General features: G+C 45.8%; 1 protein-coding gene across 1 annotated transcript in view; it reads left to right on the top strand.

The window, feature by feature from the left end:
* col9a1b (collagen, type IX, alpha 1b) overlaps positions 1-17,332 on the top strand; it is a 195,962-nt gene that overhangs the window by 22,661 nt on the left and 155,969 nt on the right. Inside the window, exons 2-3 of the mRNA XM_078213596.1 lie at positions 5,132-5,209; positions 8,658-8,790. Coding sequence (XP_078069722.1) covers positions 5,132-5,209; positions 8,658-8,790 — 211 coding nt within the window. The remainder of the gene's footprint in view (positions 1-5,131; positions 5,210-8,657; positions 8,791-17,332) is intronic.

Here is a 17,332-nt window from a genome sequence, read left to right as displayed (position 1 = left end):
TGGACTCTAGCTTGGTCTGGTACTGTCTTTTGGCATCTTTGATGGATCTCTGTAGATCATATCTGGATTTCTTGTATAGGTCAGGGTTGCCTGACTTAAACGCCGCAGACCTGGACTTCAGCAAGCAGTGGATATCCCTGTTCATCCATTGTTTCCGGTTGGGAAACACACAGATTTGCTTCTTTGGCAAACAGTCTTCTACGCACTTACCAATGAAGTAGTTACCGTAGTGGCGTACTTGTTCAGGTTGGTCACAGAGTTTTTAAATACTGTCCACTCCATTGACTCTAAGCAGTCCCATAGGAGATCCTCCGATTCCTCAGACCAACATTGCACAACTTTCTTTGATGGATTCTCCCGCTTCAGTTTTTGTTTGTAAGCTGGGAGCAGGAGCACAGCCTTGTGATCTGATTTGCCAAAGTGTGGGTGGGCGATAGAGCAGTAGACATGTTTGATATTTGATATGAAGAGGCACATGAAAGACTATTTGGAAATACATTGTTAGAAATACGTTAATGATAAGGATCTGGGTAACAAAATATATATTTCTGGAACACTTTTATTGTAATAAGAGACCCCAAGATGCCTCACAGAGGCATTTTAGAATAAAAACTTCACACTCAGCCACAAAAGAAGACAGTTGACCAAAGATCTGTTCAAAGGGACAGGTTGTGAGTAGTTTGAAAGGGAAAAGGTGAGGTCCAAAGGCTTTGGGAGGAAACTCCAGAGACTAGGAACCTGGCAGCCAAAAGTTGAAAGGGCCACTGATGGTGGGATGATTAAACTCAGGGATAGCCAAGAGGCCAGGATTTAATGAGACAAAATCTCAGCAGTTCTGACAGCATTTGTGGAGGGAGAACCACGCTAACATTTTGAGTCTGTAGGTTTGTAGGTTAGGTACGTAGATCAGGTGGATTGGTGGGGAGGGAGGGTAGTGGAGTGGTGAGTGGGTGTGGGGGGGGGGGTGTGGCTGGGGGTATTTGGACCTGAGTAATTGCTCTTTCGGAGGTTCGGAGCAGACTTGATGGACCAAATAGCTTCCTTCTGCATTGTAGCGATTCTATGGATGGTTCCTCATCAGAATTAAATAAGTGCGGATATCTGAGAAGATTGGGGAGGGAGGGGGGCTGGAAGAGAATTATTGTTCCAGGAGACACCAACTTCGGAAAAAAGTACTTAGAAACCATAGAAACCCTACAGTGCAGAAAGAGGCCATTTGGCCCATCAAATCTGCACTGACAACAATTCCACCCAGGCCCTATTCCTGTAACCCCTCTGTATTAACCGTGCTAATCCCCTGACACTAGGATCAATTTAGCATGGCCAATCAACCAAACCCGCACATCTTTGGACTGTCGTAGGAAACCAGAGCACCCAGAGGAAACCCATGCAGACACAGGGAGAATAAGCAAACTCCACACAATCATTGACCCAAACTGGGAATCGAACCAAACTGGGAATCGAACCACTGTGCCACCGTGCCGCCCTTAATTTGCAATTTTAGATTTCGTGCTAAAGTGCATGTATTAGTGTTTTTTTAAAACAAAATCGACGAGGCTGATTGTATGTTTGCACTTATGATTGTGTTTTGGGTTCCAGGGCAGTCCCTGTCTATTGCTGTTTTCTCAGCTTCATGGTAACTTCAACAGTGACTACAACTCACCAGCTCCCTCTGCGTAAGTACAATATTTATTTAGGCTTGCGTAAACACTGCAATGAAGTTACTGTGAAAATCCCCTGGTCGCCATACTCCGACACCTGTTCGGGTACACTGAGGGAGAATTTAGCACGGCCAATGCACCTAACCGGCACATCTTTCAGATTGTGGGAGGAAACCGGAGCACCCGGAGGAAACCCAGACAGAAAGAGGGAGAACGTACAGATTACGCACAGTGACCCAAGTCGGGAAACAAACCCGGATCCCTGGCGCTGTGGGGCAGCAGTGCTAACCACCAGGCCACCCTACATGAATGTATCTGCATTGGGGGGTACATTTGACTGATGGAATGGTGCCAGCTCAGTTCTTTCTTCCTGCATTGAAGAAGATGATGATAGGGTGACACAGTGGTTAGCCCTGCTGCCTCACAGCTCAGGAGACCTGGGTTCAATTCCCAGCTTGGGTCACTGTCTGTGTGGAGTCTGCACGTTCTCCCCATGTCTGCGTGGGTTTCCTTCGGGTGCTCCGGTTTCCTCCCACACTTCAAAGATATTCGGTTTGGGTGCATTGGCTATACTAATTTGCCCCTTAGTGTCCCGGGATACGTAGGTTAGAGAGATTACTGGGGTAAATATGTGGGGTTACAGGAATAGGGTGGGATTGTTGTCGGTGCAGACTCGATGGGCTGAATGGCCTGCTTCTGCAATGTATGGTTTCTATTGTTCTCACCTGTTAGCTCCTCCTCCAGAACTGGCTCCATGGGAGACATAACGTTTGGTTTGGAAAACGCACCTCTGGCAGCAACTGCTTCTGCAGAGCAATAGCTGACCCATTACAGCTTATAGGAACAAACTGAGGAGTACGGAGTTCCACCTAGGGATGGGAAAGTCCTTTCGCCCCGTCTTTGATGGAATCCCACCTTGCCATCGTAGACTTCCTGATGTGCTGCCACCTTGCCAAATGTGATATGCCTGCTCCTCCATCATTGAAAATAACATAGCTGGATGGGGCATGAATCACCTGAACCAACCCTTTCCCTAGAGCTGTGAGCTCTTTGCTCCTGGAAAATAAAGAATGTGTGAGAATTAAGACCTCCGTTCCCTCCTCCATCATCTCCGTCCGTGTTAGGTCTTCCACCAGAGTTTGCGGTGAGAGATTTCCCAATGACTCGTAAGTACACTGGGCAGATTGATCTCCAATGTTCCTGAGCTCTAGTCACTATCAGACTGCTCAGTCATGGGTGTTCTGCTGACTTCAGAACTGGGGATCTTGAATTGTTGGATTGCCCGACCTCAGCAGGTCATTAAATTGCCTCTGGCACTGTACCTGTGCCCTGCTGAAGCTGCTCATTTTATTAACCATCTCCAGGAATGTTTTCTTCTTCTTCTGACTGGTTGAGCTTCACTAGCTGCCTTCCATAATGGAAAGCTCCAATGTACAGCCAACATCCATGGAGGCATAGTGGGGGACATGCCCCTGTCTACATCAATGGGGACAAAGTAGAAATGGTCGAGAGCTTCAGATTTTTAGGTGTCCAGATCTCCAACAACCTGTCCTGGTCCCTCCATGCTGATGCTATAGTTAAGAAAGTCCACCAACGCCTCTACTTTCTCAGAAGACTAAGGAAATTTGGCATGTCATCTACGACTCTCACCAACTTTTACGGATGCACCATAGAAAGCATTCTTTGTGGTTGTATCACAGATCGGTATGGCTCCTGCTCTGCCCAAGGCCACAAGAAACTACAAAGTGTCGTGAACAAAGCCCAGTCCATCACACAAACCAGCCTCCCACCCATTAACACTGTCTATACTTCCAGCTGCCTTGGAAAAGCAGCCAGCATAATTAAGGGCCCCACGCACCCCGGACATTCTCCCTTCCACCTTCTTCTGTCGGGAAAAAGATATGAAAGTCTGAGGTCACGTACCAACCGGCTCAAGAACAGCTTCTTCCCTGCTGCCATCAGACATTTGAATGGACTTACCTCACACTAAGTTGATCTTTCTCTATATCCTAGCTATGACTATAACACTACATTCTGCACTCTCTCCTTCTCTATGAACGGTATGCTTTGTCTGTATAGCGCACAGGAAACAATACTTTCCATTGTATGCTAATACATGTGACAATAATAAATCAAATCAAATCAGTATCTCAAGGGAGGTGCCTGACCTGATGCCGGCTCATTTGTTCTCCTCACACTCTTCCATTCTCAGATACACCGGTGACTACAATAACGACTGCTATTTGCCCTTTAGAATGAGCCCACTGCATCAAACTAGTACCTCCTCACCCTGTCCGCTGCTCCTAACTGGACACTGAACATGTCATTGGGCAGCTGCTGGCTGTCTTTATGCAAATTGCTTCGGTCGTTAGATGCTGATGTGGGCCGGATTCGTAACCTTAAACAAGATGGCGCTGGAGTTGGCGACGTCTGTCCCAGCATGCCCTCTAATTCTATTTTTTACTCTCGTTCTGTGCTCTTTTAAAACTCTCCTCTAAGGGTGGGATTTTCTGGCCACGCTCACCCCAAAACTGGAAAATCCCGCCCGAGGTCAATGGACCTTTGCATGGTCCGTCCCGGGCCTCCCCCGCCCGCTCCAATTCACTGGTGGTCGGGACAGGAAAATTCCCACCTAACTCTTATAAACTCCCTACCAACACTCTCATTCAATCTCTTACAGATGTGGCGAAGTTAGGCAGGAATTTTACTGCCTTATCTGCCCCGGAATCGGGGCGGGTGAGGCTCGCAGAACGGAAATCTCTGTTGGCCTTGGGCAGGATTTTACAATCTCGCCCCAGCGAGGTCATAAAATCCCGCCCTTGATCTTTCTTGACACCTTAATTATGACTGTAACATTCCATTCTGCATCCTCCCCTTTCTTTCTCTATGAATGGTATGCTTTGTTCATATAGCTGCAAGAAACAATACTTGTCACTGTATACCAATACGTGTGACAATAATAAATCAAATCAAATCAAAACAAATCAATTGAAAATTCAGCCCAACAATGTTAACCTTGTGACCTCACTCGCCCAGGGTTAGTGTGACCTGGCCCTTCAAACACCATCAGACAATTACAGTGTTGTTAGTAACTCACTTCATTTTGGTTTATTGACCTTTTGAGATGATGTGAAAAACCTCTACCTTTCTTGTGAGTAATGTTATGTAGAGATTGTTTCTGACTATTCGTAAGGTGTAGAAATATGAATCATTACGGAACAAATGTGGAATTTAACTATTGGCCTCTTACTATCCTGTTGGATTGTTTAGTTGGACTGAAATGGACAAATTAGATATAGCTCTTGGGGCAAAAGGGATCAAAGGATATGGGGGGGTGGGAATTCAGGAACCGGTTACCTAGTGGTGGATCAGCCATCATCATAATGAATGACAGAGTAGGCTCATAGGGCCGAAAGGCCTACTCCTGGATATTTGAACTGGATATTAACTGACTTCTGTTTCTCTTGGAGATAATATAGATTCCGCCTCCGAGAATTCTGAAGGCACTTCATGTCCTCGGATTGATATTGAGCAAGATGATTTACCAGGTCAGTACAAACTGTATGTTCTGATGTTTGAAAGAACATGTCTGTCATCTGTTTATGGGTCCAGGTATTGCATGTAAAAGATAAAACCCCTAATTTCTATGGAAGCGGGTTTCACTAAAAAGAAACGACAATGACTTGCATTTACGTAGCACATTTTAATCCAGTAAAATGTCTCAAGGTACTTCACAAGAATGATTATCAAAGAAAATATTACTCTTAGCCACATAGAATCCAGTGAAGGCCATTGCCCATTGAGTCTGCACCGACTATCCGAAAGGTGACCTTACCCCAGCCCCACTCCACTGCCCTATCCTTGTAACCCTGTGCATTTACCATGGCCGATCCACCTAACCCACTCATCTTTGGACACTAAGGGGCAATTTAGCATGGCCAACCCACCTAAACTGCGTATCTTTGGACACTAAGAGACAATCTAGCATGGCCAATCCACCTAACCTGTACATCTTTGGACAGTGGGAGGAAACCCATGCAAACACGGGGAGAAACGTGCAAACTCCACACAGACAGTGACCCAAGGCGGAATTGAACCCAGGTCCCTGGTGCTGTGACGTAGCAATGCTAACCACTGTGTCACCTTGCCGACATAAGGAGTTATTAGGACAGGTAACCAAAACCTTGATCACAGTGTTTGGTTTTAAGGAGTGCCTTTTAGGAGGAAAGCAAGATAGACAATTGGAGAGATTTAGGGAGGGAACTTCAGAACTTGGGACCTCGTGGAAATTGGGCAAATACGCACAATTGGCGAGGCAGGGTGAGAGTTGGTGTTGGAGACAATAAGGCAAATTTGGAGAATGACTATGGATGGATAGCATCAGAAACTGGAGAGGGAGGAATGAGAAGGGTATGCGGAACTGCAGTGAACAGAGAGAGATGTCTACACCCCCTTGTGAACTACAACTAATGGATGGATGGATGCTGGAATGGCAAGGTGGCACAGTGGTGAGCACTGCTGCTTCACAGTACCAGGTACCTGGGTTCGATTCCGGCCTTGGGTGACTGTGGAGTTTACACGTTCACCCTGTTGTAGGTAAAATAATACCTCTGAGACTAGTCGTGAGTCAAAGTACAGTGGTTTATTTTCACAATTGTGGGAGAAGTCCGATCCCTAACGCGGTCTCCAGACTTCTCATTGAATACGAGTTAAGATCAAACATTTATACATATATTTTCGCCCCTGGTCACGTCCGCATCTTCCCACAATTATTGCTGTCTCAGCGATTCCATCCTTCGCATAGTCCGCGTAATCGTGGCCATCTCAAGGCTGTCTGTTTTGTCACCTCTGTGTGGACTCCTGTGGGTTGGTTAGATTATAAGTTTGCACAAACAAGTTAACTGACGTACAGGGGCCTATATAACACTTTATATCGGTGAGGATGAATAGTATATAATGAATATATATGAATCTATGATTATACGATCACAGAAGGCATGCATGTAAGCTCCACCATGTTAAACAGCAAAGTACATCTTAGAAATCTTAGAATCTTAGAAACCCTACAGCACAGAAAGAGGCCATTTGGCCATCGAGTCTGCACTGACCACAATCCCACCCAGGCCCTACCCCCACATCCCTACATATTTACCCACTAATCCCTCTAACCTACGCATCCCAGGACACTAAGGGGCAATTTTAGCATGGCCAATCAACCTAACCTGCACATCTTTGGACTGTGGGAGGAAACCAGAGCACCCGGAGGAAACCCACGCAGACACGAGGAGAATGTGCAAACTCCACACAGACAGTGATCCAAGCCGGGAATCGAACCCAGGTCGCTGGAGCTGTGAAGCAGCAGTGCTAATCACTGTGCTACCGTGCCGCTCATAATATAAAAGAACATAAAATGGAGTCTAGCTTAGCTTATACTAGCTGGGTTAGCCACATTCCTGAACACGATTAACTGGGAACATCATGAGCTTGTACACAGCAGCTGCTTCTCTTATTTGTTTGGATACATGAAAACAAGCTCTACAGACACAAAAACAATGAGCTCTACAGTGCTTCTCACAAATCTCTAAGTATTACAGAGTTCGGGTCTCAATGCTTAAATGTTACAAGGTTCATTAACCCATTCCCGTTTTCAACCCCATGTTTGCGTGGGTTTCCCCTGGGTGCTCCAGTTTCCTGCCACAGTCCAAAGATGTGCAGGTTAGGTGGATTGGCCATGCTTAATTACCCCTTAGTGTCCAATGATGTGAAGGTTAGGTGGGTTGGCCATGCTCAATTGCCCCTTAGTGTCCAAAGATGTGTGGGTTAGGTGGATTGGCCATGGTTAATGAATGCTGGGGTGATTAACATCGGGGATGCTCAAGTGGCAGAATACAGATATCTGCATGTTTGTGGGGCTGGTGGAGATCACAGAGATGGGGAATGGGGTAAGGCCATGGAGAAATTTGAAAAAGCTCAATGGGCCGCATTTTTAAATTGAGGCACCTTAAAGTAAAGTTGATCTCCACTGTTATCCCTCCATTAGCTTTACTAAAATACAGATTAGCTGCTCATTATCACATCGCCCTTTACCTGGGATCTTGCCGTGTGTAAATTAATTATCGCATTTCCTACATTCATGACACTTCAAAAAGTACTTTGTTGTTTATAAAATCCTTTGGGATGTCCTGTGGTTGTGAAAGGTGCGAAATGAAAGCAAGTTTTTTCTTCCCTTTCTTTCATTTCTCAATATTAAAGTTGCATTTTTGTGTTTATTTATTGATCACTTCTCACAGTAAGGTTAATAAAGTAGTCAGAAACTCGTGCTACCAAACAAACCTGTTGGACTTTAATCTGGTGTTGTGAGACTTCTTAAAGTAGTTAGAGAGCTGGCAACTTGAAAATGTGATCACTTAATAGAATCATAGAATCATAGAATCCCTACAGTGCAGAAGGGGGCCATTCGGCCCATCGAGTCTGCACCGACCACAATCCCACCCAGGCCCTACCCCCACATATTTTACCCGCTAATCCCTCTAACCTACGCATCTCAGGAGTCTAAGGGGCAATTTTTAACCTGGCCAATCAACCTAACCCGCATGTTGGAGGCAATTTTTGACTTGCAGACAGTGACCCAAACTGGGAATCGAACCCAGGTCTCTGGTGCTGTGAGGTAGCAGTGCTAACCACTGTATCACCATACTACCCATGAGAGGCGGTGGAAAAGCTTGGCAGGTTTAGCTGCATCAGTGAAGAAAGAGTTAACATTTCGAGCCCAATGGAGCTTTGGAGCTGAGGTGATTGCCTGTTATAGAGGCAAGTTCTAAAACTGCCCAACTTTCATCCCATTGATTCCAGTGGGAAGTAAAGCAGTTCCATTGTCCAATGGTCCTGGGGTTTGCTCCAGTGTGTGATTGCCCAGGATGCCATGTTGAAACTGAGCCCCATTATCTGTAAGCTCAATCATTTCCTAGTAAGTCTGAGAGCATTTCTTTGTTGCAGCGTTTGATATAATTTCACAGTTTCGGTTAGATGCTGCATCTCCCGAGAGTGGCGTTTATAAGGTGACGGGATCCACTCCTTTACAAGTGGCTTACAAACTCAGCCAAGACGCAAACTTCACCATTCCCACCAGGTAACACCGAAATAAAGTAAAATTTAATGAAAAAGGAATACATCTTTTTCAATCATTTTGTTTTAGAAATTTACATTAAGAATGGAATTTATTCTTTATTTTGTAATTACTGTTCTAGCTGGATTCAAGAATTCACGCTGCTCATTGTCAAAGCTCCGTTCTGCACTCCTCATGAACAAAACTTCCTGCTGCCATGTGCACTTGTAACGTTTATTCTATTCTGGATGTTGATTGACACATGCTATCACAAGTGTACACAAAAGGTCAAATTAATGGGCCCGATTTTACCAATCAGAGCCTAAGGGCGGATCCGGGCGTAATACGGATCCGAGCCCGGAATCCTCTTTCCAGCGCGTCCATATGCGTTTTGCCGGCTCCGGCCCGATGCGCGCTGTCGGCGGTGCTTGGCGCTGGCGGACCGATCTGAGTTATGAACTGCGCACGCACAGTTTGAAAAAAATTCGAAGCAGCGCGCCCGGGCGTGAAATACAAAACAGCAGAGAGAGCAGAGGGGGGGGGACGGATGGACTTGGGAGAATCTTGCAAACTGCAAATCCTCTTTGTGCTGCCTAATTATCTATGAGAAAGGTAATTAAACTACAGTGTCCTAGTGAGCAAGTAGTGACCTGTATAATACATTTGTGATCTGTAAGTGGATTGTTGATGCTCAAATGTTCAGAGTCCTGTGGTGAACTTGGCAGCATTGTCCCCGTGGTGGAACTTGGTTGGAAATAAGATTCAAGGAGATTACTACATCTGGGAAACCAACCATAGTGAAAAGAAGCTTGTATTGGCAACTCTTCTCTCACATTCCATGGCAGATGTGCCCCTACTTCTGAATGTGATTTGCATGGGCAACGTTGGGTGCAGCTACTCTGCTTCTGGAGCAGCCTTAGATCCTTTGTCATCTTGTTTTCATCTGAACATTGCCCAGAATTAGAGGAATCCCCTTTGGAAGATAATGTCAAAGTTATAATCGCAGGAACTAAAAACCTGACAGTCAAAAATCTGGGATAATATTCCAGAACATGGATGGGGGGATATACATTTTGACATCCGACTTTTATTTACCAGGTCGTTAAAAACGCGGACGCGAATTGGGCCGCACGGTGGTAAAGTGGGATTTGGTGGTAGAGTTGGGCGCGCGCTTCATTAAGTCGATTTAAATGCATGCAAATACATTTAAATCGGCGGGCCGCTCGATCCGGGCGTGGGCCTGGCCCGCACCCGAATCGGCTGTTGGTAAAGCCGCTCTCTGCTAGGAATCGGGTGCGCACCGCGTTAAAGGCCCGACGCCAAAGTTTTGGTAAAATCAGGCCCAATGTCTTCTGTGCTTGTCAGAATCGGGATTTCCATAGAATCCTACAGTGCAGGAGGAGACCATTCAGCCCATAGAGTCTACACCGACTCACCGACAGAGCAGTCCACCCAGGCCCTATCCCGTTAATCCCCCCTGACCTATACATATTTGGATGAATAAGAGGCAATGTAGCATGGCCACTTCACCTAACCTGCACATCTTTGGATTTTGGGAGGAAACCCACGCAGACATGGGCAGAACTGGAATCGAACCTGGGTCTCCCTGGTGCTCTGAGGCAGCAGTGCTAACCACCGTGCCACCATGCCGTCCCAAATTGAGTTAGAGTCCACACTTAGAGTGCAGCTCCAGCAACACTCAAGAAGCTCCACACCATCCAGAACAAAGCAGTCCACTTGATTGGCACCCCATCCACAAACATTCAATCCCACTGATGCACTATCAATCACGATACGAGGACTCCAGTGAGTGAGTGAATTAACAGGGTTTTATTCACAAAGAACAGGAGCACACCCTTGTAGCTGACCTGGCCTAGACTGAGGCGAGGAGGAGGAACCATCACCTTTATACCTCGCTCTGGTGGAAAGGGAGGAGTCTCAGGTGGAAAGGGAGGAGTCTCGGGCCAGGTGCAGCATGGGTGTGTCCAGGCATACACATGTAGTTACAGTGGTTCACCACGCCCACCACCACTGACATTCAGTCGCAGCAGTGTGTACAATATACAAAATGCACTGCAGGAATTCACTAAGGTTCCTTAGGCAGCACCATCCAAACCCATGATCTCTACTATATAGGAGGATAAGAGCAGCAGATACCTAGGAACACCACCACCTAGAGGTTCCCCTCCAAGTCACTCACCATCCTGATTTGGAAATATATTGACGTTCCTTCACTGTCGCTGGGTCAAAACCCTGGAACTCCCTCCCTAACAGCACTGTGGATGTAGCTACACTTCAGGCACTGAGCAGTTCAAGAAGTCAGCTCACCACCACCTTCAGATGGGCAATTAGGGATGGACAATAAATGCTGGTCTAGCCAGCGATGCCCACATCCCATAAATGAATTTTAAAAAACTGTACATTGGGTATCGTGTCAAGGAATACAGTTAAATGGAAATGACGCACAGATCAAGCAGAGTGTAATTAAAGGTGGAACAGACTCGACAGGCTGATTTGCTCCTCTTGCTTGTATGTTAGCCTATCTTTTATTCTTGAAGGAGGTTAATGTTTTTTCAATGCTTGTCTTTGTTGTTTAGATTTCCGGTGGGGCGGGGGGGGGGGGGGGGGGGGGGTGGGGTGGGGGGGGGACATGGTGAAAGGGTGGAGGGGTGGTGCAGTGAATGGGCCAGGCTAAGAAAAAGTCCAATCTGTGAAAAGACTTCTGAACTGATTAGAAAATGTACATTCAGAGACAGCCACTGCCCCAGCAACATATGTAGCTAAACATCGCCACCTTGTGTTGATGTGAGGGTTGCACAACAAGATAAAAATCTTGACTGGCAAAAGGTGAGAGGGAAGCATTTCTTTCACAATTAACCAGGGAAAAATCATTAGGTTTAACAAGGGGCAGTCATCAAAACAAATGGTTAAGTAACTTCGTAGAATTATAGAATCCTACAGTGTAGAAGGAGACCATTCGGCCCATCGAGTCTGCACCGACCACAGTCCCACCGAGACCCAATCCCCATAACCCCATGCATTTACCCTAGCTAGTCCCCCTGACACCAAGGGGCAATTTAGCATGGCCAATCCACTTAGCCCACACACCTTTGGACTGTGGGAGGAAACCAGAGCACCAGGAGGAAACCTACGCAGACACGGGAGAATGTGCAAACTCCACACAGACAGGGACCCAGGCCAGGAATCGAACCCGGTTCCCTGGCGCTGGGAGGCCGCAGTGCTTGCCATTGTGCCATCCTACTTGTACAGGGGAAAGGGGGAACTTGCATTTCTATCAGATGTTTCACAACCTTGGGACATTTCAGAGTGCTTCACAGCCAATTACTTACTTCTGAAGTGTCATCACTGTTGTAATACAGAACTGCTCCACCACTCCCCACCTCCACCCTGAATCAATTTGTGCACAGCAAGATCCCACAATTGGCAATGGAATAATGGATCAGGACATTTGCTTTTTTGGGGGTTAGCTGAGGGATAAATCTTGGCCAGCTCAGAAGAAAGACAGGATGAAATAATGACTAAAAAACTTTAAAAAAACAGTCAGAATAATTTGCATTAATATAGCACAATCTCAGGATGTCCTACAGTGCTTTGTAATGAAATAGTTTTGGAGTGTAGTCTCTGTAATATAGGAAAAATGGCAGCTAATTTACACACAGCAAGTTCCAACAAACAGCAATATGATCCTAATCAGATATTCTGTTTTTAATATTATGTTCATTTTAAAAGTAATCAGCAGCATTTGAAAAGTAATTATTTTCTTAGTTATATTTTGTGATGTTATGTACAGGCCTCCAAGCAGTAGTCAGAATGTAGGGCAAAAGATACACCAGGAGATAAAAAAGGCTTGTATAAAGGCAAGGTTGCAGTGATCATGGGGGGTTTTAATTTTTAAGTTTTAGAACTTTTAAAAAAAGATTTATTTATTAGTGTCACAAGTAGGCTTACATTAACACTGCAATGAAGTTTCTGTGAAAATCTCCTAGATGCCACACTCCAGCGCCTGCTCGGGTACACTGTGGGTGAATTTAGCATGGCCAATGCACCTAACCTAATATGCAGGTGGACTGGGAAAATCAGGTAGGTAGTGGATCCCAAGGAAAGGAATTTGTGGAATGTCTATGAGATGGTTTTTTGGAGCAGCTTGTGGTGGAGCCCTTTAGGGAACAGGCAGTTCTGGATTTGGTGATGTGTAAAGAGGCAGACTTGATAAGGAAGCTTAAGGTGAAGGAACCCTGAGGAGGCAGTGATAGAATTCACACTGCAGTTTGAGAGGGAAAAGGTGGAATCAGCTGTAACATTATTACAGTTGAGTAAAGATAACTACAGAGGCATGAGGGAGAAGCTGGCCAGAGTTGATTGGAAGAGGAGCCTAGTAGGAAAGACAGTGGAACAGCAATGGCAGATGTTTCTGGGAGTAATTCAGGAGACACAGCAGATTTCATCCCAAGGAAGAAGCATAGTAAGGGGAGGACGAGGGAACCGTGACTGACAAGAGAAGTCAAGGACAACATAAAAGCAAAAGAAAAAGCATATAATGTTGCAAAGGTTAGTGGGAAGCCAGGGGATTCGGAAGCCTTTAAAGGCCAACAGGACGGCTAAAAAAGCAATAAGGGGGAAGAAGATGAAATATGAGGGTAAGCTAGCCATAATATAAAAGAAGATTGCGAGAGTTTTTCTTTAGATATATAAAGGATAAGAGAGAAGCAAGAATGGACAATGGACTGCTGGAAAATGACACTGGAGAAGTAGTAATGGGGGCAGAGGAACTGAATAGGTTTGCGTCACACTTCACGGTGGAAGATACCAATAATATACCAAAAATTCAATAAGGTCGGCGGCAGAGGTGAATGTGGTGACCATTGCTAAGGAGAAAGTGCTAGGGAAGCTGAAAGGTCTGAAGGTGGATAAATCACCTGGACCCGATGGACTACACCCCAGAGTTCTGAAGGAGATAGCTGAGGAGAGAGTGCAGGCGTTGGTGGTGATCTTTCAGGAATCACTTGAGTCAGGAAGGGTCCAGAGGACTGGAAAAAGGCTAATGTAACATCCTTGGTTAAGAAGGGAGGGAGGCAAAAGACAGGAAATTACAGGCCGGTTAGTCTGACCTCGGTCGTTGGTAAGATCTTAGAGTCCATTATTAAGGATAAGATTTCAGAATACTTGGAAGTGCATGTTAAATAGGGCAAAGTCAGCATGGTTTCATCATGGGGAGGTCATGCGTGACAAATCTGTTAGAATTCTTTAAGGAGGTAACGAGCAAGTTAGACAAAGGAGAGCCAATGGATGTTATCTACTTTGATTTCCAGAAAACCTTTGACAATGTGCCACACAGGAGCTGCTGAATAAGATAAGAGCCCATGATGTTAGAGGCAAAGTACTAGCATGGATAGAAGATTGGCTGACTGGCAGAAGAGAGTGGGATAAAAGGGTCCTTTTCAGGTTGGCCACCAGTGACTAGTGGAGTTCCACAGGGGTCAGTGCTGGGACCACAACTTTTCACTTTATACATCAATGACCTAGTTGAAGGAACTGAGGGCATTGTGGCTAAGTTTGCAAATGATACAAAGAGAGGTGAAGGGACAGGTAGCATTGAGGAGGTGTGAAGGCCGCAGAAGAACTTGGAAAGGTTAGGAGAGTGGGCAAAGAAGTGGCAGATGGAATACAATGTGGGAAAGTGTGACATTATGCACTTTGGTAGGAAGAATAGAGGCGTAGACAATTTTCTAAATGGGGAGAGAATACAGAAATCAGAAGCACTAAGGGACTTGGGAGTCTTAGTTCAGGATTCTCTTAAGGTTAACTTGCAGGTTGAATTGGTAGTTAGGAAGGCAAATGCAATGTTAGCATTCATTTTGAGAGGATTTGAAAACAAAAGCAGGGCTGTACTGCTGAGGCGTTATAAGGCTCTGGTCAGACCACATTTGGAGTATTGTGAGCTATTTTGGGCCCCGTATCTAAGGAAGGATGTTCTGGCTCTGGAGAGGGTCCAGAGGAGGTTCATCAGAATGATGCCAGGAATGAAAAACTTGACGTTTGAGGAGTGTTTGAGGACTCTGGGTCTGTACTCGATGGAGTTTAGAATGAGGGAGGATCTCACTGAAACTCACAGAATACTGAAAGTCCTGGATAGAGTGGATGTGGGGGAGGTGTTTCCATTAGCTGGAGAGACTAGGATCTGAGAACACAGCCTCAGAGTAAAGGGACGACCCTTTAGAACCGAGATGAGGAGGAATTTCTTCAGCTAAAGGATGGTGAATCTATGGAATTCATTGCCACAGAAGGCTGTGGAGGTCAGGTCATTGAGTGTATTAAAGACAGAGATTGACTTGATTGGTAAGGGGATCAAAGAGAATGGAGAAAAGGCAGGAGAATGGGGTTGAGAAACCTATAAGCCATGATTGAATGGCGGAGCAGACTCAATGGGTTGAATAGCCTAACTCTGTTCCTGGATCTTATGGTCTTATGTCCTTAAGTATTTGTCCAAATTAATGTAATCAGTCCCAGTAATAATCTTGAAAATATAAACTCCAATTGGATCATTTTGCGATACCTCCTTTTTCCAAAGGCAGTGGCCAGGATTGTTGTGGGTGGGATAGAAAATTTGGAATGTGGCCAAAAGTCAGCTGATTTTGTCCGGAAATGTCTAGTAATGCCAATAATTCAAGCTTTATTAACTCTGGGGGACACAGGTTCAAATCTCACCACAGCAACTGGTGGAATTTGAAAGCTAGTCTCAGTAAGCCACTCAGTTTTAGGGCAATTAGAGCTGTAGCAAATGTTGGTCTTCCCAGCAATACCCACATCCCATTAAAAAATAAACTTAAAAAAATGTTGGCCTGGCATCGACTAGTATTCTTTCTTCCCAGCGATCTCTCTTTTCTGGCAGTTGGTCATTCCTTTTGTCCTCTGCTTTTCCTATGTCCTTCCTGACTGCTTCACTTCAGGCACCAGTTAGCAACAAGGACTCCCCATGGATCAACTCCGCTCTTGATCAAAGTCTTGCTTGCCGACGTCCTAATATGACAGATTTGAGAGACCTGTTGGTTTGGTGCCGACAGCAAGCTCACCTTAGGGCATATCTTTAAGCATGCGGCCATCATCCATTTGGCTCAGATGACCCAGCTAATAGAGTCTCCCCTGATTCAAGAGGGCTAACATGCTGGGGGATCCCTACATGCTGGGGTACTTCTACATTTGACAATCTGTCTTACCAGGAGATGCCCAATATTCATTTGTCTGAGGCAGTGGAGGTTGAAGCTGTTCGACCACCTTTCTTGGCTTGCAGAAGTTATCTATGCAAGTTATCTCCACAATTAAGGGGACAGATAGGAGGGTCGGAACTAAAGGTAGGGACTCAGGGTTGGTGTGTTGCCTACCAGGGGCTGGGGTCCGGGATGTGTCTGACAGGGTATTCAGGACTCTTAGGGGGGAGGGAGATAAACCACAAGTTATTGTACATGTGGGGACACACGACATAGGGAGGATAGGGGAAGGGGATATTAGGCAGGGATTTATGGAGTTGGGGTGGAAACTAAAGGCCAAGACTGACAGAGTGGTTATCTCTGGACTCTTGCCTGTACCACGGGATAGTTTAGAGAGGAATAGGGAGAGGGAAGGTTTGAATTCATGGCTGAGGGGATGGTGCAGGAGGGAGGGGTTCAGGTACTTAAGCAATTGGGGCTCGTACTGGGGAAGGTGTGACCTCTATGAGAAGGATGGTCTACACCTTAATCAGAAGGGGACCAATATCCTGGGGGGTAAATTTGCTAAGGCCATGCAGGGAGGTTTAAACTGATTCGGGGGGGGGGAGGGATCCTGAGTAGTGGGGCTGAAAGTGAGGGATGCATGGATGGGGACTGCAATGCACGGCATTGCAGAGGTGGGGTGGAGCAGGGTTTGAAATGTGTATACTTCAATGCCAGGAGTATTCGCAATAAAGTGGGTGAACTTGCAGCGTGGATCAGTACCTGGGACTTCGATGTTGTGGCTATTTCAGAGACATGGATAGAGCAGGGGCAGGAATGGATGCTGCAGGTCCCGGGGTTCAAATGTTTTAGTCGAAGTAGGGAAGGAGGTAGAAGAGGGGGAGGGGTAGCATTATTGGTCAGAGATTGTATCACAGTGTCAGAGAGGAGGTTTGATGAGGACTTATCTGTTGAGGTAGTATGGGCGGAGATTAGAAATAGGAGAGGAGAGGTCACCCTGTTGGGAGTCTTTTATAGACCTCCTAAAAGTTCTAGAGAGGTTGAGGAAAGGATTGCGGAGTCAATCCTGCTTAGGAGTGAAAGTAATAGGGCAATTGTTATGGGGGATTTTAACTTGACTAATATTGACTGGAATTGTTATAGCTCTAGCTCGTTAGAGGGGTCAGTTTTTGTTCAAAGCGTGCAGGAAGGTTTTTTGACTCAGTATGTAGACAGGCCAACTAGAGGTGAGGCTATATTGGATCTGGTGCTGGGAAATGAGCCAGACCAGGTGCTAGACTTGGAAGTTGGTGTGCATTTTGGTGATAGTGACCACAATTCGGTTACGTTCACCTTAG

The sequence above is a fragment of the Mustelus asterias genome, chromosome 5 (genome assembly GCF_964213995.1).
Source record: "Mustelus asterias chromosome 5, sMusAst1.hap1.1, whole genome shotgun sequence".
In the NCBI taxonomy this organism is placed as follows: domain Eukaryota; kingdom Metazoa; phylum Chordata; class Chondrichthyes; order Carcharhiniformes; family Triakidae; genus Mustelus; species Mustelus asterias.
Note: the sequence above shows the minus strand (reverse complement) of the source record. Positions and strands in the feature narration are given on the sequence as shown.